This window comes from Poromitra crassiceps, assembly GCF_964638095.1.
Source record: "Poromitra crassiceps genome assembly, chromosome: 7".
Lineage (NCBI taxonomy): Eukaryota > Metazoa > Chordata > Actinopteri > Beryciformes > Melamphaidae > Poromitra > Poromitra crassiceps.
The window spans coordinates 4,734,144-4,756,987 of record NC_139628.1 but is presented as its reverse complement, the minus strand read 5'-3'; the positions used below and the strand labels follow the sequence as shown (position 1 = coordinate 4,756,987).

General features: G+C 44.2%; 1 protein-coding gene across 1 annotated transcript in view; it reads left to right on the top strand.

Moving 5' to 3' along the window:
• Positions 1-22,844, top strand: part of plod3 (procollagen-lysine, 2-oxoglutarate 5-dioxygenase 3) — a 53,190-nt gene that overhangs the window by 15,665 nt on the left and 14,681 nt on the right. Inside the window, exons 4-12 of the mRNA XM_083639680.1 lie at positions 5,740-5,903; positions 9,888-10,000; positions 10,678-10,741; positions 11,078-11,175; positions 13,648-13,749; positions 18,147-18,278; positions 20,214-20,335; positions 20,937-21,041; positions 22,117-22,242. Coding sequence (XP_083495806.1) covers positions 5,740-5,903; positions 9,888-10,000; positions 10,678-10,741; positions 11,078-11,175; positions 13,648-13,749; positions 18,147-18,278; positions 20,214-20,335; positions 20,937-21,041; positions 22,117-22,242 — 1,026 coding nt within the window. The remainder of the gene's footprint in view (positions 1-5,739; positions 5,904-9,887; positions 10,001-10,677; positions 10,742-11,077; positions 11,176-13,647; positions 13,750-18,146; positions 18,279-20,213; positions 20,336-20,936; positions 21,042-22,116; positions 22,243-22,844) is intronic.

Here is a 22,844-nt window from a genome sequence, read left to right as displayed (position 1 = left end):
ACGTCAATCTCATCTATGGTGGCCGCCATTGTTGTCAGCACATTTGATAACCGCTTGACAACGGCGTTAGTTCCACCCATTGCGCTGTTTAGTGACGCTGATTGGCTAATTGTTAGTCCCCCTCGGTGCTCATTGGCTCGGCATTGAGCCAATGGAGGAAAAACCATTTACATATGATGATGTCAGACCGAGAGCAGCTAAAATGCAACTCTGTGGAGTGGGCGGAGTCGAAGGTCTGGACCCTTACACAACACTAGGTGGGTTTCCATCCTGAATTCCAAACCTGAGTGGAAACCTGCAAAAAAAAAAAAAAAAAAAAATCCAAATACTGCAAAAAAGTGTTCATCAATCAAAGTCAATTTTATTGTCAATCACTACCATATGTACAAGACATACAGAGCATCGAAATTCCGTATCTCACGATCCACGGTGCACTCAATATACAGATAGGAGACAACGCATGAGATAAAATACGAAGATAAAATAGATTAAAAAAACATACAATAAAATACTACCGTAGGGGTCATAATAAGGTCACTGTAATCACTGTAATAAAAGTCAGATAGTGCAAATAGTGATGGCAGAAAAGTGCAATAAAATGAACAAAGCGACATAATAGTTTTGCATAAAGTGACTGGTGCTGAGTGAGGATATGGGTTCAAGTCCAGACTGGGGGCAGAGGGAAGAGAGGGGAGAGAGTTTAACAGCCTGACAGCCTGGTGGACGAAGCTGTTGGCTAGTCTGGTGGTGCGGGCCCGGAGGCTCCGATATCTTCTCCCCGACGGAAGCAGGCAGAAAAGTCCATGAGAGGGATGGGTGGGGTCTCCCACAATGTTAGTGGCTTTGCGACCCAGGCGAGTGTTGTAGATCTCCAGGAGGGAGGGGAGGGAGGCACCAACGATCTTCCCGGCTGCTTTCACAATGCGCTGCAGGGTCTTCCGGTTGGCAGCAGTGCAGCTACCAAACCAGGCTGTGATGCAGCCGGTCAGGATGCTCTCTATGGTCCCCCTGTAGAAGGAGCACATGATGGGAGCTGAGGCTCTGGCTCACACTTGAGGGAGGTGGAAAAGTTGGTGTATCGATAAGGAAAATGCAGATGGGAACAGATTACGCAAATCTTTAACAAAACTCTATGATTATCAGGTGACTCCAGAATTTACATTTTATTCACTTTAGTAACTGCTCTGCTGATCATGTATATGCCGAATTGAAGAGTGGCACCTGGTAATCCATTTTACGTACCTCTGTATAATCAAGAAACTTTAAATAAATATGTGATGTTTTTCATCGCAAGACAACGGAGACGCACGTGTTGGTGTGACGTTAGATCAGCAGAGGCAGACAGCAGTGTGCGCACCAAGCTTTCCATCATGCTTTCTCTTTACCTCACATTTATTCAGAGAACACGGGGTTAATCTGCCTCGTTTGAGGGTCTGATTTGGTGTCTGGCTCTGTTTGAATCACGTGAATGCGCCTCCTCTTCACCAACTCCTAGGGGTGGGAATCACCAGATGCCCACGATACGATACTAAAAATATACTTGAGTCACGATACGATAGTATTGCGATATTGCGATATCGCCGATATTGCGATATATTGAATATTGCGATATATTGAATATTGCGATGTTTCGATATATTGCGATTTCTTACTTTTTTAACTGCAAATGATGTCCCCAAAGGAAAACTTTGTCAACATCTGGTTTATGTAAGAACAATTTTCCAGTCTGTACATCTGACTTCAACCATTTTATTGCAGCAACATTGTCAAGTAGACAGACCAACAACTTTCATAAAGTCATGTCATAGTTGCATGCACCTGACAAACTGAACTGTTTGTTACAGTCTACTTACAGTCCACCTTAACTGGATGTGTGTGTGGACTAACTGTACTTAGGTCATTTTTGAACAATGCAACTTCACTTCACTTACACAAAACATTTTGTGCAGCCCATTCAGTAACTGGGGAATTTGTAAATTACTGTTATGACAAAACTGTTACTGTTAAAACAAAATGAAAATATGCTACCGTTTGTTTACTGCTGGCCTTGGAACGAACGTTTATAGTAGCCCGGTGGCCTGGCATGGCCTGCAATTTATTTATTTATTTATTTATTTTTTGCAATATCGATACAATATCGTCAGGCAAAATATCGCGATACTATGGTGTATCGATTTTTTCCCCCACCCCTACCAACTCCTAATATTCACATAACGTAGTCATAGTGGATGGAAACATGCATAATTTCGCATTTTCTTTTGCAGACTTTCTGAAAATTGGGTTAAGATTTGCGAGACCTTTGGATGGAAACCCAACTAGTGTCTCCCTAGTGTCTACCTAACTCCTCCTCTGTGACAACTTAGCATCAGCTCTCATCCACCTGTCCTACATTCTATTGTCTGTCCCCTGCTACACCACTCTCACCTCCTGATTCTCTCTTACTGTCCTTTTCTCTCCCTCTCTCTCCTTCTTTCTGGTTCTTTTCTCAGTTCTTCTTTAGAAGTTCTCTCCACCTGCTCCTTCTCCTGTTCTCTCTTCATTCTGTTGTTTCTTTGTTCCACCCGAGATATCTGATGCACCTGCCCCAGTTACACACGCCCCCCCCCCCCCCCCCCCCCCACGCACACACACACACACACAGGCACACACACACACACACACACACACACACACACACACAGACACACACACGCACACACACACACACACACACACACACACAGACACACACACGCACACACACACACACACACAGACACACACACACACACACAGACACACACACACACACACACACACACACACTCACTCACTCACTCACTCTAGTTTCTCATTTGAAGGAAGTAGAAGTGAAAAATGTTGCGCTTTATATTTCCTGTTACAAAGAGCTGGGATGAAAAGGGGGTCATGTGACGTCAACACCTGTTCACGCACGCACGCACGCACGCACGCACGCACGCACACACACACACACACACACACACACACACCTACCTTTCCGCTCAGCTGGAACCTAGTTCTCAATCTGCCCATCCTGATATCACCGTGTTGGTGTCGTTCCTGGACCAACATTTGCTCCTAGTTCGGGCCGGGAAAACCCCGCCCCCGAACTCATTTGATTGGTCGCCGCAATTGCTTCTTCCTGAAAACGTGCGACAAGTAAAAAAAGATGTCTTTAAGATGAGGGTTTTCTTATCTAACGACGACCAGACCCAAACCCCTAACCACATTGTTCTACTTCCCTAAACCAATTGTTTTTATAAAAATATGTGTGGTTCGACCGGCCCGGTTCTCAGATTGGAAGGCGTGCACCTTATCCCTTTAGCCATAGGACCGAGCTCGCCGACAGCTGCCCTTTTTTCACACCCTAACCCTAATCGTAACCAAAAAAAAATCCCCTTGCAGCACGTTTTAAGGAAGAAGCAATTGCGGCGACCAATCAAATGAGTTCGGGGGCGGGGTTTTCCAGGGCCGTAACTAGGACCAAATGTTGATCCGGGAACGACACCAACACGGTGCTATCAGGAGGTGCTTCTGGATCTGGGCTTCTATCTATCTATATATATATATATATCTATATATATCTATATAATAATACATACGTTTTATATAGCACTTTTGTGGGCAACTCAAAGACGCTTTACAATACATAGAAACGTAATACAGTAAACAAACTAAATAACAAGAACAAATACAGATACAAAACAAATACAAATCAATAGGTTGCAGAGATGGAATGGTGGTTAGATCCAGAACACCGTTTGCTTTCCCAACATGCTGGAGCTGACTAGAGAGCCACGTCATCACAACACTGAATACGTCTGAATGCTTTGCAACATGGCTACCAAAACAGTGCAGCAGTCATTGAGCTGCAGTGGAACAACAAGGCTTTACCTTCACTTCTTATCAATTGAAGTTCTTTGGCGTAAAGGATGACGTACGTTATTACAGCACGCACACATGTACGTTTACATAGGACATCAATGGTTGTGCAGCTGTGAGAAACTGAGTGGAGGGAGGCGTTAACACAGGGGTGGCCAAACTTGTTTGGTTGTGGGCCGCATACAGAAAAATATAAGGAGTCGCGGGCCAAACACTATTAAGCGCGGCAGTTCTCGCGGCAAAGAAATTGGACCAGAAAACCCTTGTGCCATCAAAAATTTAATTTCTACCTAAATAAATATATGACACATAGTTTATTGATGCGCTCACCTATTACAATGGGTATTTCTGTATGTTATCAAATTTTCTTTTCCTGTGCCAACAGGTTAAGACAGAGATAATTTTACATAACATTAGTATTAAACATTAATTCAGTATATATATATATATTTTTTAATAAATAGACCAGGTCAGGGTGCCCAAGTATAACCCATTTTCAATGGTTTTAAATTGAAAAAACGAAATGGGGGGAATCCGTTTTTATGCCTCCGCCGGCGAAGCCAGGCCGAAGGCATTATGGATCCGGGTTGTCCGTCCGTACGTACGTACGTACGGCCGGCCGTCCGTACGGATGTCCGTCCGTACGGATGTTTGTTAACGCCATATCTGAGGAACGCCTTGACGGAATTTCATCAGATTCGCCTTAAACATTCACTTAGGCTCAAGGATGAACTGATTCCATTTTGGTTATCAAAGGTCAAAGGTCAAGGTCACTGTGACCTCTCGAACGCCATTTGCAAGCTTGTTAACGCGATATCTGAGGAACGCCTGGACGGAATTTCATCAGATTCGCCTTAAACATTGACTTAGGCTCAAGGATGAACTGATTCCATTTTGGTTATCAAAGGTCAAAGGTCAAGGTCACAGTGACCTAACAAATGCCATTTTCAAGCTCGGTAACGCCATATCTCAGTAACACATTGACTAAATTTCTTCACATTTGGCTCAAATATCCAATTCTGCACAGAAACGCCTTGATGCAATTTCTTCCAATTTAGCTCCAACATCCACTTGGACTCAAGAATGAACTAATGGCGGAGGCATAAGTCCGCGTTGCGGTCGTTCTAGTTTTGTTTTTGTTTTTCAGTTTCTTTTTCTTAATGTTTTTGTTTTTCCGTTTTTCCCCCGTTTTCGTTTTCGTTTTCCGTTTTAAACTTTGAAACAGAAAAACGGAAAAACGTTTTTAGCAAAAAAAACGGGCAGCGGGCCGCAGTTGGCCCGCGGGCCGTAGTTTGGCCACCCTTGCGTTAACACCTTGTTATCAGACTCTTGTGTCAAAAAAGCCTGAGAAGCCAGCAACAAACCACAGTACACAGATTTGTTGCTATGGAGCACCAGTCCACCACTTAACCGTCCTGGTACAATTACGTGTACCTAATATCACTACATCTGTATTCTGACAATGTCTCTCTCCCCCCCTTCTCTCTCTCTCTCTCTCTCTCTCTCTCTCTCCCCCTTCTCTCTCCCTCTCTCTCTCTCTCTTTCTCTCTCTCTCTCCCCCCCTTCTCTCTCCCTCTCTCTCTCTCTCTCCCCCTCTCTCTCTCTCTCTCCCCCCCTTCTCTCTCTCTCTCTCCCCCCCCTTCTCTCTCCCTCTCTCTCTCTCTCTCTCTCTCTCTCCCCCTTCTCTCTCCCTCTCTCTCTCTCTCTCTCTCTTCTCTCTCCCTCTCTCTCTCTCTCTCCCCCCCTTCTCTCTCTCTCTCTCTCTCTCTCTCCCCCCCTTCTCTCTCCCTCTCTCTCTCTCTCTCTCTCTCTCTCTCTCCCCCCCCCTTCTCTCTCTCTCTCTCTCTCTCTCTGTAGCTATGATGTCATCTTTGCGTCTGGACCTCAGGAGTTGTTGTCAAAGTTCTCCAAGTTCGGTCACAAAGTGATCTTCTCTGCGGAGGGTTTCTGCTGGCCGGACCAGCGGCTGGCGCCCAAATATCCTGCGGTGCACACTGGGAAACGCTACCTCAACTCCGGAGGTAAGAGACCAGTGCTGCATGCTGGGAAACGCAGTACCTCAACTCTGTTACACGACTTGCTATGGAAAAAATTAAGACCATTCATATTTTCATGTGTTTTGTAATCGAAATGTAAACAGTTTTTCACAAGCCAGAACTCAGTTTCCCTGGTAAAACACCTGGGGCCAGTTGCACCAACTGGTCTTACACTGGTCTTAAGCTAAGTTGGTCATAACTTTACGACCTAACAGCTACGCCGGTTGCACCAAGACGGCTTAGGCCTTCTTTTCACTACGCCCAGGCGTAACTCCTACGCCTGGTCAGGAGGAGGCGTAGCGCCTGCCTGTAACAGAGATCTCCGTGTCTTATCAGCGGAGACCTTTTTGAGTCCTTACCGTCGGAGCCAGTTCTCCGTCTTTTGAAGCATGATGTTAGATTACAACAAACTAGTTGTGTGGCTTAGCCTTACAAAATGTTGCCGTTAATTTTTTTAGAATTTAATACATAGAATTGGGAACGTTACATTCAATTTCATTCAGACTGTCTGTCTGGCTCAATCGCCGCCATTTTTCCCCCGGAGCGAGGGAGGGTGGGAGGAGTGTAGTGTAGTGATGCACATACAGTAGTGGCTGAGAGAGCGTAGTGGCACAGTGCGCTCCAAGCAGGTCGCGAGGCACACATCATCCAATCAGGGTGCATTCCCTGGCAATTCACATGGACGCGCATTGCTACGACCAGCATAGTTAAGACCAGACGTAAGCCCTGTTGGTGCAACAGGCGTAAATCCACTCTAAAGACTGGTCTTAACTAAGACCGACATAGGAGTTACGACCAGGCATAGTTAAGACCACTTGGTGCAACCGGCCCCTGAAGGTTTGACTAATACCTGGGACAATCATTACCATCCCATCAGCTTCTTGTGCAATGGAAACGATGGGCACTGCTCCAGTAAATAGGACAAACCTTGACTAACTTAGTCCGCTCCGCTCCGAACATTTTGGATCCAGCAATGAGCCAGGAAGCGAACGTTATGCCAGCATTTTACGCAAGGTCTATGGAAAAATGAATGGCGGATGAAATCACATGGAGAGGGAGAGGGGGTGAGTTTGACACTCTGTTGTCGTTAAGCACCCAGATCTGAGCCTACATTAGCCTACGCTAATGTTAGCATCGTTAGCATTGCCGAGATGGCCCGGGGGAACAGTAGACAGAATATCAGATTTTGTTCACGCAGTGACAAGCCTTGAAAACGTGACTGAGTGTTGCTGTAAAATAGACAGTTTAAGACCATTTCTACTACGTTTGTACCGTTTCTACCTCGGAGGGTAGGAGCTGCTGGGTGCTAGCAGAGGTGCTACTGTTGATACACTGACAGGCTGAGCAGCAGCTACGGGAACGTCACATGGACAAACATGTCGCTCTTAAAGAGACAGGCGCCGGTAAAAAAATAAAAAAATAAAAAAAACGATTTTCAACTTTCAATAATAACAGTCGATCTTGATAATAAAAGCGATTATTAGAAGATTTTAAATTCATTGCCCATCCCTACGACAAACACAGACAAACACAGATGTTTGTGTGGTGTCTGTCCTTGTTTGGAGACGTTTGGTCAGATTCCACATGTTCAATCCTTTAGCCCAGTGATACTCAACTTGCCCCTGTGTGGCCCGCGATGGAATTGAAAAAAAAAGAACAAAAAATGACAGTGCACCTGAACGCAACATGCAAGATACCCGCTGAATAACTGTCCAAATGTTCATGTCATTCTGTTCAATACTCCAGTTCTGTTATAGCATTTCAGTCTGGAATATGGAATATCTTTCAATAATCTATGATTTAGCTGCTAAATTGTCAAATACCGCCGTCTGCTCGCTACCCAGGCAGGTATGTACTTAACCTAACTAACTTAACCTAACTATCCGGTGTGCACAACATTGTCAGACTAAACTCCGGCTGACACCCCAAAAACCTACAATCCGCTACAGAAAAATGTATATTGATTGTTTATTAACTGGCCCCTGGCCTTCTATCATTTCATGAAAGTGGCCCCCGGGCAAAGCAAGTTGAGTATCCCTGCTTTAGCCCATCATGGCACATCACTCAAACATGGATAATGTCTGATTAGTGTGCCATGGGCTTTAGCTGTAATATAACGAGCATATACCACTGCCTGTCGCGAGCTATTTTTAAATCATCTGTGGCGTATGATAGTTTATAGAGTAAAAACTTACAATAATCTGGGGTATGAAGTAGGGCTGCACGATATATCGTTTACACATCGTCATCGCAATGTGCGCATGCGCGATAGTCACATCGCAGGACGTGCGATGTCAAAAGCAAATTAACTCGTCATGTTGCTTGATAAACTCTCACTTTAGGGGTAGCCTACTGAGTGAAATGCAGTCTCTCTCAAAGGAGAGAGACGCCCCACTACTGTACTCACTCGTTTAGTGCTTAGCTTCAACACAACAAACATGCACAGAGCTCAATTGAATTGTTTTTGCTTATGTTGCGTTGCTGACAGTAGCCCGTCTGTAAACGATGTGATTGCGGAGGCGGACTTGTCCACAGCTTGCAGCGCACTAGTATACAGCAGGCTGGTTGCTGTAACTCATGTCCATGGAGTGGAGATATTTACTCTTGAAACACCAAAAAGCAAGACCGCAACTTATAATGACACGAAGGCTAAAGTGATTACTGAGAAGTTGTCCGTGTTATCACTGCAGCTGTCTCTCCCCCTCACGTCTCTGATGATGCATCAGATGATAGCAGTAACGTTACGGTAGAGTTAATCATACATAGCGACTTATTTACACAAAACATGTCGGTGAAAATAAAAAGACAATAGACATAGCTGGGCAATTAAATGTATATTTATTACTTTTCACGAATGAATTGTTTGTCACCGGTCGGCTGCATGTGAATCCTCTCTCTCTCTCTGTACTGCCCTGCGTGCGCTCAAAATCCGGAACTCCCCAAATGCGGAGCGTACCACTTGGTAGTTTCTGGAGGGGGGTCAGACCAAGTGTGTGAAGTAACCATGTGTGAAGTGGCAGCGGTGTTTCATTGTTGATTTATTGAAACGTTAGAAGAACGAAAGAAGTTGAAAGCAGTGATTATAAACAATTAAATCTAATGTTTTTCTGCAAATAGCATCATTGGGAGGTAGATTCTGGCACTCAATATTAGGGGTGGGCAATATATCAAATTTATATCCATATTGTGATTTGAGACTATATGGTCTTAGATGTTGGATGGTAATATGGTGATACAGCATACATGTTGTCTTTCCCTGGATTTAAAGGCTGCATTACACTAAGTGAAGTATAGGCTAGTGACATTTTAAAGTAGAATGTCATAACTCACTCACTTTTTCATGTATGTAAGTCATGGAAATCCATTGGTCAAAATGTGTATGCACCCTGATAGATGACGCTCTGAGGCCTACCAGTAGGTCACAGCCCAGTGGTTGAGAAACATTAAAATACCTAATTTCCCCTCCAAAATCAGATGGACTCCTCTACAAAATCATCCCAATCATTCTAGAAATATTATTTTCTTTCAAATAGAGCTATTCTGGTAATCTGGTGAAAATCTGTATTTTTTCATATCGCAATATATATCGCATGGGCGGGGAATATCGCAATGTCAGTTTTTTCCAATATCGTGCAGCCCTAGTATGAAGGGTACTGCAGGGGTACGATACTATGCTGGGGCAACGAGTGCTGGCTTGTATGTCTGATACAATAATGAGTTTCTCTATTTGTTTCTTTGAATGCAGATTTTTTTTTTATGTTTTAAAGTTGTATTTCAGTGGGTCACAATCTTTTTTGGATTCAGTTCCCCCTTTACCCGACAACAACATTTTGCTTAGAAAACTGCAAGAGAAAACTATAGCATACGAGGCAATGAATGAATGAATGATAGTCCCCCTTTTGAAGAATATAACATTACAAAATAAGAAATGGAGTGTGTGTGTGTGTGTGCACGTGCGTGTGTGTGTAGGCTTCATAGGCTATGCTCCTGAGCTGAGCAGTATGGTGCAGCAGTGGAGGAACAAAGACGACGATGACGACCAGCTGTTCTACACCAAGATCTACCTGGACAAGAGCCAGAGGGTCAGACCTGAGTCTATTACACATCTATTACTTAGAAACATTTTAGCTGATACCGATATTAACATTGCTGTTATGGCCGATAACTAGGGCCATATGAAATCCATATATATATATATCATATGGCCCTACCGACCAATGTCGATATGATCTGTATAAAAACAAGTTTCTATGATAATCAAACATGTAAACACTGTGAATTAGAAAAAGTAATGTCTTTCTTTATCTCCAAAACATTTGGAAAAGCCCATAAATCATAGATTTACCGCATTGTCTCCTCTCAATGTGAACATTATCGCAAATACAATAACCAGCATTAACATTCGCGTTATTCTGCTCATTGGACCGATACCGATATATAAAAAAATGACTTAACATCGGCTGATACCGATGTGATTGCTGATATATTGTGCTTACGAGACCATCAGCAACTGATACCACTCAATACACCCAGGATATCATGTGATCAATAAAAAAGGCTGACTGGACAGAATTCTGTTTATTTCTGACACACAAGTGTCTCCTGGAATGGAAACAACAATTTACCAAGGTTATTGACAATAATATAATGTGGATCGAGAGCTTGTGAAACTGTGATGGTCAAGAGTCTCGTTAGTGATTACTACAGCAATTGATTGATTGATTAATTGATTGATTGATTGATTGATTTGTCTCCTCAGACCAAGTACAACATTACTCTGGACCATCGCTCCAGAATCTTCCAGAACCTCAACGGAGCTGTCGGTGAGACACGCACGCACGCGCGTGCGCACGCGCACGCACGCACACACACACACACACACACACACACACACACACACACACACACACACACACACACACACACACACACACACACACACACACACACACACACACACACACACACACACACACACACACGCCTGCATGCACACACACACAACCCGATCCAAAGTTTCACCTTTCTTTAGAAATGTTAGGTTGCTTCTAGGTTGTGATATAGCTCTCTCTCTCTCTCTCTCTCTCTCTCTCTCTCTCTCTCTCTCTCTCTCTCTCTCTCTCTCTCTCTCTCTCTCTCTCGCTCTCTCTCTCTCTCAGATGAAGTGGTGTTGAAGTTTGAGAAAGCGAAGGTTCGGGCGAGGAACGTCGCCTACGACACACTTCCTGTCATCATCCACGGCAACGGCCCCACCAAGGTAACCAGCACAATCTGCACTACAGCCCCCCTCCACACCTCCACACCTCCACACCTCCACACCTCCACACCACACACTGTGTTTGACAACAGCAGCCATGATGTTGCAGTGGAACAACCTATTAGCCTTCAGTTCTTATCAATGTAAGTTCTTTGGCGCAAATGAGATGATGTAAATATATATAAATATACTAATATTAAATATATATTAGTTAGGGCTGTCAATCGATTAAAATATTTAATCGCGATTAATCGCAGGATTGTCCATAGTTAATCATGATTAATCGCAAATTAATTGCACAATTTTTTATCTGTTCTAAATCTACCTTAAACCGAGGTACCTTAAACATGGGAGCTTTGTGCAAAGATGCACTGTTGTATTAATATGGGTAGTAGCTATTATCATTAGTATGGGTAAGTATTTGGCCATTGGTATATTGTTATTATTGCTACTAGTTAGTGGGAATACACATCTCTCAGGATGCTCTGTGTGAAATGAACCTGCTATCCAGGAGCAGCTGTGTGCCAGCTCTCTTTCCCCCTCTCGCTTTCTCTCTCGGTCTCTCTCTCCCGCTCTCCGTTGGTCTCTCTCTGACTCTGGTCCGGTCGCCCTCCCGTCTTTCTCACTGTCTGCCTCTCTCTCTAGTCTCTCCCTCTCTCCGCCCCCCACTCTCCGTCTGTCTGTGTGTGTGTGTGTCTGTAGGCTCTTTCACACACAGATCGCGCAAAAAGGCTTTGCAGAAAGCCTGCAAAGCCTGGCAGCCTCGCCACAGAAATTGCTTTCACACACAGGCCAGCAGGACGGCCACATTCCCGTCCCGCGGTGTCCTTTCAGGCGACAGCCACTGCTCCCGGATTGAAAGGCGAGAGCCGCTGGAGGCATTTCCACTCAGCTCCTCGCTCAAATTAATATTTTCATAGGTTAGTGTAGCCTAGCCTACTGTATGATGAACTGATTTCGAGAGGGAATATCCTCAGACCAACTCGCCACAGACAGCTATAGCCCTCTGAAGCTTATTATTATATCCGTTAATTTTACCTACTAATGTCAACATCGTTTGAGCATTTACATTACATTACATTACATTACGTCATTTGGCAGACACTTTTATCCAAAGCGACTTACAATAACACATTTTTTTGTCAGCAATAGAGCAATCAACTATGGAGCACAGTCTATGACAACTACAACTTCTGAAGGAACAGTGGTACAAGTTTAGGTTAGTGGTACAAGGTTGGTTAGTTTTTTTTTTTTTTTTTTTTTAGAAAGAGAGAGAACGAAGTTAGATCAAGAAGGGCCCAGATGGAGCCTGAAAAGGTGTGTCTTTAGTCTTTTCCGAAAGATCGGCAGTGATTCAGCTGTCCTGACCGAAGGTGGAAGCTCGTTCCACCATTGAGGTGCCAGGGACGAGAAGGCATAAAGCCTAACCGCACGGAGCATTCCTCCTGGCGCCCCTGCAGTCATGATTGTATAGGCTACTTTTTTTACTTTCACTCGTGCACTTTCTTGATACATGAGGTGATTTCCCCTGTAATTTTTTTATGAATGAGCTGACCATTCACACCTTTTCAGGCTCGCTGCGACGACGCTTTCAAATGGAGGCAGGTTGCCAGGTAACCCGGCGCTGTTACTACCTACCGTGGCGGGACAAAAGGCGTAAAACAATTATCCACCAAAGCGCGTTCACGACTTTCACATCGGAGGCGCGAATCCTATTTTCCGTGCATTTTTCGGCTTTCAAGGCCGGTGTGAAAGAGCCTTGTGTCATGTGTGTGTCTCTCTCTCTCCCTGCAACGGTCTGATCGCACTGACGCGCTCTCTCTTTCTCTCCCTCACCCAAAATGCGGGACATCTTCTCAATTTTAAGCTGAACTTGCCATTATAACAATTTTCTTCCTCCTTTTCTGCTCACGGAGGTTTCTTTCTGCTTGCTATCAACGTTACTGCTTCCTGATTTCCAAAACTACGGCGCGGACCAAGGCTCAAACATCACAGAACGTGCATGCGTTAATCGCGCGTTAAAAAAATTAGTGGCGTTAATAGGAATTTGAGTTAATGCACGATTAACGCGTTAACGCTGACAGCCCTAATATTAAATATATATTATTACATTCTCATAGAACACCAACGGTTATACAGGTGGGAAAACTGACTGGAGGGGGACTTTAAAGTTTTCTTAGTAATGTCATGTTTTCATAGTTCACATGTTCAAAATCTCTCTCTCTCTTTCTCTCTCTGTCTCTCTCTCTCTCTGCCACTCACTCTCAACCTGTTTATCTCTCTGTCTCTCGCTCTCCACCTGTCTCTCTCTGCACCTGTCGGTCTCTCTCTCTCTCTCTCTCCACCTGTCCATCTCTATGTCTCTTGCTCTCAACCTGTCTCTTTCTCCACCCTGTCTGTCTCTCTTTCTCCACCTGTCTGTGTCTCTCCACCTGTCCACCCCTCTCTCTCCACCTGTCTGTCTCTCCACAGCTCCAGTTGAACTACCTTGGTAACTACGTGCCCACAGCCTGGACTCATGAGACCGGCTGTGGCAACTGTGATGACGACCTGCTCTTCTTCAACGACGTGTCCGTACGTGTGTGTGTGTGTGTACGTGTGTGTGTGTGTGTGTGTGTACGTGTGTGTGTGTGTGGGGGGGGGGGTCACTGTGCACCACCGGTTAAATCAAATAATAATATAGATTTAAAGTCCCGCCCCCTTTCGCTCTACTGGCAGATCAACTTCCCCTTTCCTGTTATACGATATATCACCAAGGTTCAAAGCTAACATGACCAAGTCATATTATATTGCGATCACAATCTTCACAATGATCCAAAACCCGAACCAGAGTGTAAACCTTTAGTCGACTCGTGTTTCTTGCAACAAAAAATAACTGACACTGAGTCTTCTGACTGAAAACATGTGGGTTTACTCAAACAGCAGAAACACAAGTACATGAACACAGTGTTTTCCATAATGTGTCTACAACATGGTGGCTCCACTCTCATCACAGGAGCTACAAATACCTCTGAGCCCCTGTCTCACAACAGCAAACTGGCTGGTTGTGTCTTAAAGAGACAGTAACACACTTCTCTCAATAGAGACAGTCCGCATGTCTGGGAATGCCCATACAGGCCCACAATAGACGCTGGGTTAGCCTGGGGGCAGGGTCAGGGTGGGGTAAATTCCCCCGCTCTATCCATTCAGCAAAGTTAGAATTTAGCTGATAGCCCAGCCCAGGCAGACACGATCGGGGATTTACCCACCACAGTAAACGCACATCTGAGCAGACGTCTTGTGTTCTGCTCTAGAACCCCCAAACATGTAGTTTAGAGCCGCAGCACCGTCTTTTGGTGAGTCAGCCCATTGAGATATATGGGCGGTTTTACCCCACTCGCGTTCCCAGACATGCGGACTGTCTCTATGAGTTTAGACTACTAATAACAACACACATGCATACACACATGCATAAAGTGTAACAGTTAACACTACAAATTACTGCAGATGATGTGCATTATACCCAAAATATAATAATTATAAAATATATAAAGAAATATAAAAATGTAAATACTGTAGGACTGTGAAATATGAATTTGGCTCCTACAGGCACATTACCTTGTATATAGTCACATCTTAAGTTAGCTAATGTTAGCAAAACGCCAGCTAACTAGCTAGCTAACGTATAGCTACATCAGGAGGAGTATAGCCAAATGTCAGATCAGAAACGTCCTCCTTATTCCTGTGCTAACGTTAAAGGGATTTGGAAAAGGGTGGATAGTTTGGCTGCTGACATATTTTAAGATGACATGATTTATCATTAGAAAGTGATCCTCTTATCAAGTTGTAAAATCACTAACCACAGCCTCACTGGGGTTACTGCTTTTATACAATCATTCCTTATAGACGGTTTTAACTTGACAACATAAACACTCTATAAATTCCTGCTACCTTACTTCCTGAAGCAGTGTTTGCCAATACAATAAGGTGACAGGAAATACGCTAGGTTTCAAACTGTTCCCTAGCAACACAGTTCCGTGCAAACCGTCTATCCACCTTATTTTTGGCGGCCATTTTTGCCTGATCTGCTGATGGGTGCTTCTTCCGGTGTGATCCTCCCAGCCTTGTTGCTGACAGCTTGACACCCGTCTGGGCGAACGGAGCAAATCACTAATCAGGTCCAGCTTGGCAAAAATCTCCTCGATAAATATCCCTTTAAGAGCGCAGTGCATTCATGGGTAATCGCCTGCAGTGGCTAATATTAGCCGCTAGTTAGTTATGTTACATGGCAGTAAAACACCACTAAATGACCAAATTGATAGAACTTTTAACCATTTCGAGTAACACTGTTTCCATATGGATCACCAGCGTTAGTTTGTTGTTTATAACGTGGCTATATTCATAACGTTTTATATCTCGGATGCGTTATTTCGAATCGCACATAGGTTACGCCAAACCCCACATAGGTTACGCCTCGAATACCACATAAGTTACGCTAAAACGCACATAGGTTACGCCTCGAATCCCACATAGGTTACGCTAAAACCACCACCGCAAAGCGTGTGGGTTTCAGCACGAAACAGTCTCGAGCCACTATCGTCATCTTTAGAGCACAATATTCCTGGAATGCAAGTTTAACTAAACAGTTACATGTCCTCTGCATTCTACATAAAATTAAGATATTACGGGTTGTTTTATTTTGTATGTTAAATACTTATTGGCCAAGTTATGTTCAATTCAGCCAGGGTACAAGGGACTGAGTGTAGGCGGCCATATTTTCAAATCAAGTAGAATACCATTTAGGAAATGGCAAGCTGCAACAATGAGTCACGTTAAACTGGACCTTGTACGCAAATTACTTTTTTACAGTGGGGCATTCAAAAATAAGGTGGATAGAGAGCCAAAGTGAACGTCACTTCCTGCCTTACCATGTGTACCAGCGTCTGAAAAAATAGGACTGGTGGTGAACGGAGACAGACGTTACTTGTTCTGATCGCGTTTGAATTGTGCCACGTTGTACACATATCATGTTTGTCAATGTAAAAGATAACTTTGCATGTCAAGAAAGTCGCAGTTTGTGGTAAAACTGTCGCACTATCAGTTATAAATCAGAAAGATTACACACAACCAGTCGCATAAGTGACGTCTCTCCCGCCAGTCCATGTTGTTGATGGTGTGATAGACCCTTCTCACGTGGGCCATTTTGTGTGGAAAAGGCAGAATAAACACAGGTGCAAGCAAAACACTAATGAGGGTTTCAAACTTCCATGATTGGAATTTTGAAACCCTCATTAGTGTTTTGCTTGCACCTGTGTTTATTCTGCCTTCTCCACACAAAATGTCCACCATGAAAAGGGTCTATTGTGCGACATGAGAGATGTAGTTGATTAACAAAACTAAACCTTTCGTTTCAGTTTCAGGACAAACTGCGACTTTCTTGACATGCATAGTTATCTTTTAAATTGACAAAATTTTACATGTGTACCCCCCGTGGCACAATTCAAACGGGATCAAAAAAGTAACGTCTGTCTCCGTTCACCACCATTCATATTTCTTCAGACGCTGGTACACATGGTGAGGCAGGAAGTGACGTTCACTTTGGCTCTCTATATAAAGTGCCGCAGCGATGAGTCCTACAACCCGGAAGTTGCCGTCACCTGAGTGCCTCGTCTGGAAGTCAATGGGATCGCATTTACGCTTCATAAAAGTCGTCCTCATTTGTGAAGATGATCTCGCTGAACACAAACTTTGCTGTTTCATAAACTTTTGTTAAAGTCCCTGGAAACCAAAATCCACAAAAACGTTCTAACTATGTTATTTAGGATCTTATGTTACTAATTATATGCCTCCGAAATTATTATGCATTACTTTCAACCCAAAGCCTTAAAATCGACACTTTTCTACAAGATTCTACAAGATACTTCCTCATTGAAGAGAGCAGCGCGTGAGGTGCTAAAATGTAGGAGCTTATGACGTCATAAGCTCTATATAACCTTTGTACACGCGTGCAATCCGCACCCACCTATGGCAAGTCTGTTCTTTGCCCCCAGTGACAGCGCTCCCTCGCTGTCCGTCTCCCTGTGCCTGTGTGTGAGATTAGCAAGGTGTCGGGTTTCAAGCCATGTGCTCCTCTCTCTCTCTCTCTCTCTCTCTCTCTCTCTCTCTCTCTCTCTCTCTCTCTCTCTCTCTCTCTCTCTCTCTCTCTCTCGGACTAGAGAGAGAGAGAGAGAGAGAGAGAGAGAGAGAGAGAGAGAGAGAACGGACGGACAGAGATCTCTTCCTCTCAGAGCCACGGAGCAACCAGGGGAGCAACGCGCGAACACACACACACACACACACACACACACACACACACACACACACACACACACACACACACACACACACACGGTGTGTGCACTCATCTCTCTTTCTCTCTCTCTCCGTTTCCCTCCCCCCTCTCTCTCGCGCTCTCCGAGACAGAAATTTCCCTGCTGTAGATGGGACACGCCCACACATTCCGCGGGAGATAATACACTCTAAAAAATAATCGATTTTCATGCGTTTTGCCACACCTGTCAAACCTAAATTTATATACTTTGCGACGTTCATCATCGTTCAAATTTGGCTGGTGGCTTATTAACATAGGGTCCTGTGATGTGATGAACTCAAAATGCTAAATAATAATAAAATATTTTTGGTTTCCAGGGACTTTAACAACAGACCTTATTTCATGCATTTAACACAAATCCTGTTGAGTTCCAGACGAGAGAACCCAGCGAGATGCTAACTTCCGCTCGGCCTGCAAAAATACCTCATCCCTTAGCAAAGGTCAATTGTAAAGAGAAAGACTACAAATATGTCACTGTTCAAGTCATCATCTGTGTGTGTGTGTGTGTGTGTGTGTGTGTGTGTGTGTGTGTGTGTGTGTGTGTGTGTGTGTGTGTGTGTGTGTGTGTGTGTGTGTGTGTGTGTGTGTGTGTGCGTGTGTGCGTGTGTGTGTGTGTGTGTAGGACGAGGACCTGCCTCTGGTGTACGTAGCGGTGTTCATCGAGCAGGCCGCGCCCTTCCTGGAGGAGTTCCTGGAGAGGCTGACGACGCTCAAATACCCTGTTGCTAGGATACGCCTCTTCATCCACAACAACGTGAGCTTGAGTCTGATCTACTCTACTGTCCTCTCTAGCCAAGGGCTTTTCAAAGTGGGAGGGATCTAAACTGTCCTCTCTAGCCCAGAGCTTTTCAAAGTGGGAGGGGTCTGATCTACTGTTGTCTCTAGCCCAGAGCTTTTCAAAGTGGGAGGAGCCTGAGTCTCATCTAATCTACTGTCCTCTCTAGCCCAGGGCTTTTCAAAGTGGCAGGGGTCTACTCTACTGTCCTCTCTAGCCCATGGCTTTTCAAAGTGGGAGGGATCTACTCTACTGTCCTCTCTAGCCCATGGCTTTTCAAAGTGGGAGGGATCTACTCTACTGTCCTCTCTAGCCCAGAGCTTTTCAAAGTGGGAGGGATCTACTCTACTGTCCTCTCTAGCCCAGGGCGTTTCAAAGTGGGAGGGATCTACTCTACTGTCCTCTCTAGCCCAGAGCTTTTCAAAGTGGGAGGGATCTACTCTACTGTCCTCTCTAGCCCAGAGCTTTTCAAAGTGGGAGGGATCTACTCTACTGTCCTCTCTAGCCCAGAGCTTTTCAAAGTGGGAGGGATCTACTCTACTGTCCTCTCTAGCCCAGAGCTTTTCAAAGTGGGAGGGGTCTACTCTACTGTCCTCTCTAGCCCAGGGCTTTTCAAAGTGGGAGGGATCTACTCTACTGTCCTCTCTAGCCCAGGGCTTTTCAAAGTGGGAGGGATCTACTCTACTGTCCTCTCTAGCCCAGGGCTTTTCAAAGTGGGAGGGATCTACTCTACTGTCCTCTCTAGCCCAGGGCTTTTCAAAGTGGGAGGGATCTCTCTAGCATCAAACAATTGCATACTTGAAACATGTCGCTTATGTAGAAACAAAGCGTAAAACTACGTTGAACAGAAAATAAGTAGTCCCCCTCTGCCTGAACAGGCTGACTGACTTCCGCCATCAACACACACACACAGTGCCCACGTCAACACACACACACACACACACACACACACACACACACACACACACACAGTGCCCACGTCAACACACACACACACACACACACACACACACACACACACACAGTGCCCACGTCAAGCACCAGATTACCGCGACTGTGAATTCGGGATGAAACGATAACCGGTTTTTAATGATAACCGTGATAAAATTCCTTACGATACCGTACGCTTTAAAACATGGTCAATACAAATAATGTCCATCATCAACCAAACTTGGCAACCGTTGTCAGTGTATCGGTTGTTTTTGGGTCTGAGTTTTCAATATAAAACTTGGTGAAATGATTTCTGTGAGTGTATTAGTACTTTTTGAGAATTTTCAGCACATTTTAACCAACCCGCGATAATCCTGATAACATGATAATTTGGTAATTTTCATCACTATAATCGCGATAGGAAATCTTCGTATCGTTTCATCTCTACTTTTATCCAAAGCGACTTACAATAACACATTTTTGTCAACAATAGAGCAATCAACTATGCAGCACAGTCTATGACAACTACAACTTCTGAAGGAAATAGCGGTAAAGTTTAGTTTATTTTTTATTTATTTTTTTAGAGAGAGAAATGTTAGTTCAAAAAGGGCCCAGATGGAGCCTGAAAAGGTGTGTTTTAAGTTCTCGCCGGAAGATTGGCAGTGAAGCGGCTGTCCTGACCATAGGAGGGAGCTCGTTCCACCATTGAGGTGCCAGGGACGAGATTCAGTCTTCAGAAATTCAGTCTGAGCGCAACACAAAAATGGCTCCTAAGTGGTTCTCAAGCACTGCCCGTCCGTGTTTAGCTAATTTTTTACCCGGGCTCTTCCCGTGAATTTATAGAAGTACATTTTGTACCCGTTCCACAAGCTTTTTGCGGGTTACCCAGCGGGTCATCTCTGTAATCTGTTCTAGGCTGTTCTCATTTGAAAGACTGTCCTCTTATGCGTTCTCCTGTGTTCTCCTTGATTCTCTGGTCCTCAGGTTGTGTACCATGAGCGTCACATCCAGAAGTTCTGGGAGCGTCACAGACTTCTGTTCCCCGAAGCTCGTCTGGTTGGACCGGAGGAGAACCTGCCACAGGACGAGGCCAGGACCATGGCTGTGTGAGTGGAACAGTAGAACCCTTTCAACCTTATACAACCTTTAGGAACATTATACCACTTTTATGACATAATTCAACTTTTAGAACATTAGAGAACTTTTATGACACACAACTTTTAGAATACTGTAATGGAGAACTCTTATGACATTCTACAACTTCTAGAACATGTATGGAACATTTAGTACATTCAAGAACCGTTTGAAAATGATATAACATCTGAGGACATTATAGAACCTCTTAGAACCTTAGAAAATTTGAAATTAGTAAAGCATGAAAGCACATTCTGGAACCACAACATTCTGGAACCGCAACAATACTATAAACCCTTTAGAACATTGTAGAAGCTCTCAGGATATTGCAGAACCTTTATAACAGTAGAACTTCATAGAACATCATAGAAACTTTTAGATCCTTGTAGAACCTCATAGAACAGGTTAGAGGTCGATAGACTACACTTTTAGAGCATCCTGCAACTTGTTTGCAACAGAACATATTCTAATTTGTATTCGTGTGTGTGTGTGTGTGTGTGTGTGTGTGTGTGTGTGTGCGTGTGCGTGTGCGTGTGCGTGTGTGTGTGCGTGTGCGTGTGTGTCTGCGTGCAGCGGGGCGTGTAAGAAAGACCCGGCGTGTGATTACTACTTCAGCATAGACTCTGACGTCGCCATAACGAACTCTGACATTCTGCGGATCCTTATCGAGGAAAACAAGTACGTTCCCTCCCGTGCTTCCTACACCCTAACAAGTGTACACTTCCACACTTGTGTGTTCCCTCCACCCTAACAAGTGTACGCTACCACCAGTGTTTCCCATACATAAAGGAATTTGTAGCGGGTCGCCACAAAAGGATTTGGACCGCCACAAAAAGATGTTGACCAAAAAAAAAAAAAAAAAAAAATTTTTTTTTTACAGTGCACCTGAACGCAACATGCAAGATATCCGCTGAATAAGTGTCCAATAAATGTTCATGTCATTCTGGCCAATACTTCTGTTATAGCATTTCAGTCTGGAATATGGAATATCTTTCAATAATCTATGATTTAGCTGCTAAATTGTCAAATACCGCCATCTGCTCGCTACCCAGGTACCGTACTTACCCTAACTAACTTAACCTAACTAACTATCCGGTGTGCACAACATTGTCAGCCTAAACTCCGGCTGACACCCCAAAAACCTACAATCCGATACAGAAAAATGTATATTGTTTGTTTATTAACTGGCCCCTCGCCTTCTATCATTTCACGAAAGTGACAAAGCAAGTTGAGTATCCCTGACCTATAGGGAGAAATTTAGTTTGTCATTGTAAACCCACAGCACAGTAATGATGACATGTTCTTCATAGATCTAGCCTTTTAATTTTGCTCTTAAGCTTTCTCAAAGTACACCAAATTCATGCATTTTACTTTAAAAATTAAAAAAAAATCTCGCGGAGGGGCATGCACCCGCACCCCCCTAGGGGGTCTGCGGTCACCCACCACAAATACTCAAAATCCTGTTGGAAACACTGCTACCACCCTTCCATGCTCCCTACAACCAAACAAGTGTACACTGCCTGCCACCCTTCCATGCTCCCTACACAAGTGTACACTACACTGGTCTACACCCTAACAAGTGTACACTACGAAGTGTACGCTACCACCCTTCCATGCTCCCTACACCCCAACAAGTATATGCTACCGTGTCTAAAACATACAGAACTTGATATTACCTTCCACTGTCTGTCTGTCTGTGTCTGTCTGTCTGTCTGTCTGTCTGTCTGTCTGTGTGTCTGTCTCTCTCTCTCAGGTCGGTCATCGCTCCCATGTTGTCTCGTCATGGTAAACTGTGGAGTAACTTCTGGGGCTCTCTGAGTCCTGAAGGCTATTACTCCAGATCTGAAGACTACATTGACATTGTGCAGGGCAAGAGGATGTGAGCACACAGACACACACACGCGCACGCACACACACACACACACACACACACGCACACACGCACACACACACACACACACACACACACACAGAGACAGACACACAGAGACAAACAAACACACACAAACGCACACGCACACACACACTTGATAACACACACACACTTAATAATAAGGGAATTGTGTGAGATGTTCACAGGATGCTGCATCGGCGCCCCCCCATGGACACCTGTAAACCTACATGGCCTCTTGGGGCTTATTGCTGAATGTGAAACCTAGTTTATTTCCTGTCAGCTATTGTATTAGAAAACACTGCCACAGGAAGTAAGCTGTTTAAGACGGTTTTAACTTGACCACATAAACTCACATAAATCCACAATCTCACAGAACACAGCTGCATTTAAACAATGTTCTTCTTTAGTCACAATCACAATCACAATGAATTTTATGGCCACAATATGCAAGATTACATACGAGGAATTTCTCTTAGTGTAAGTCTGCACCGTAGCGGTCATATCAACATCAATATTCAGAGAAAACAGAAGATATCTAAAAGGCAAAGTCAGAAAGTTGCAGATGGAGTCGAATATATTATATATAT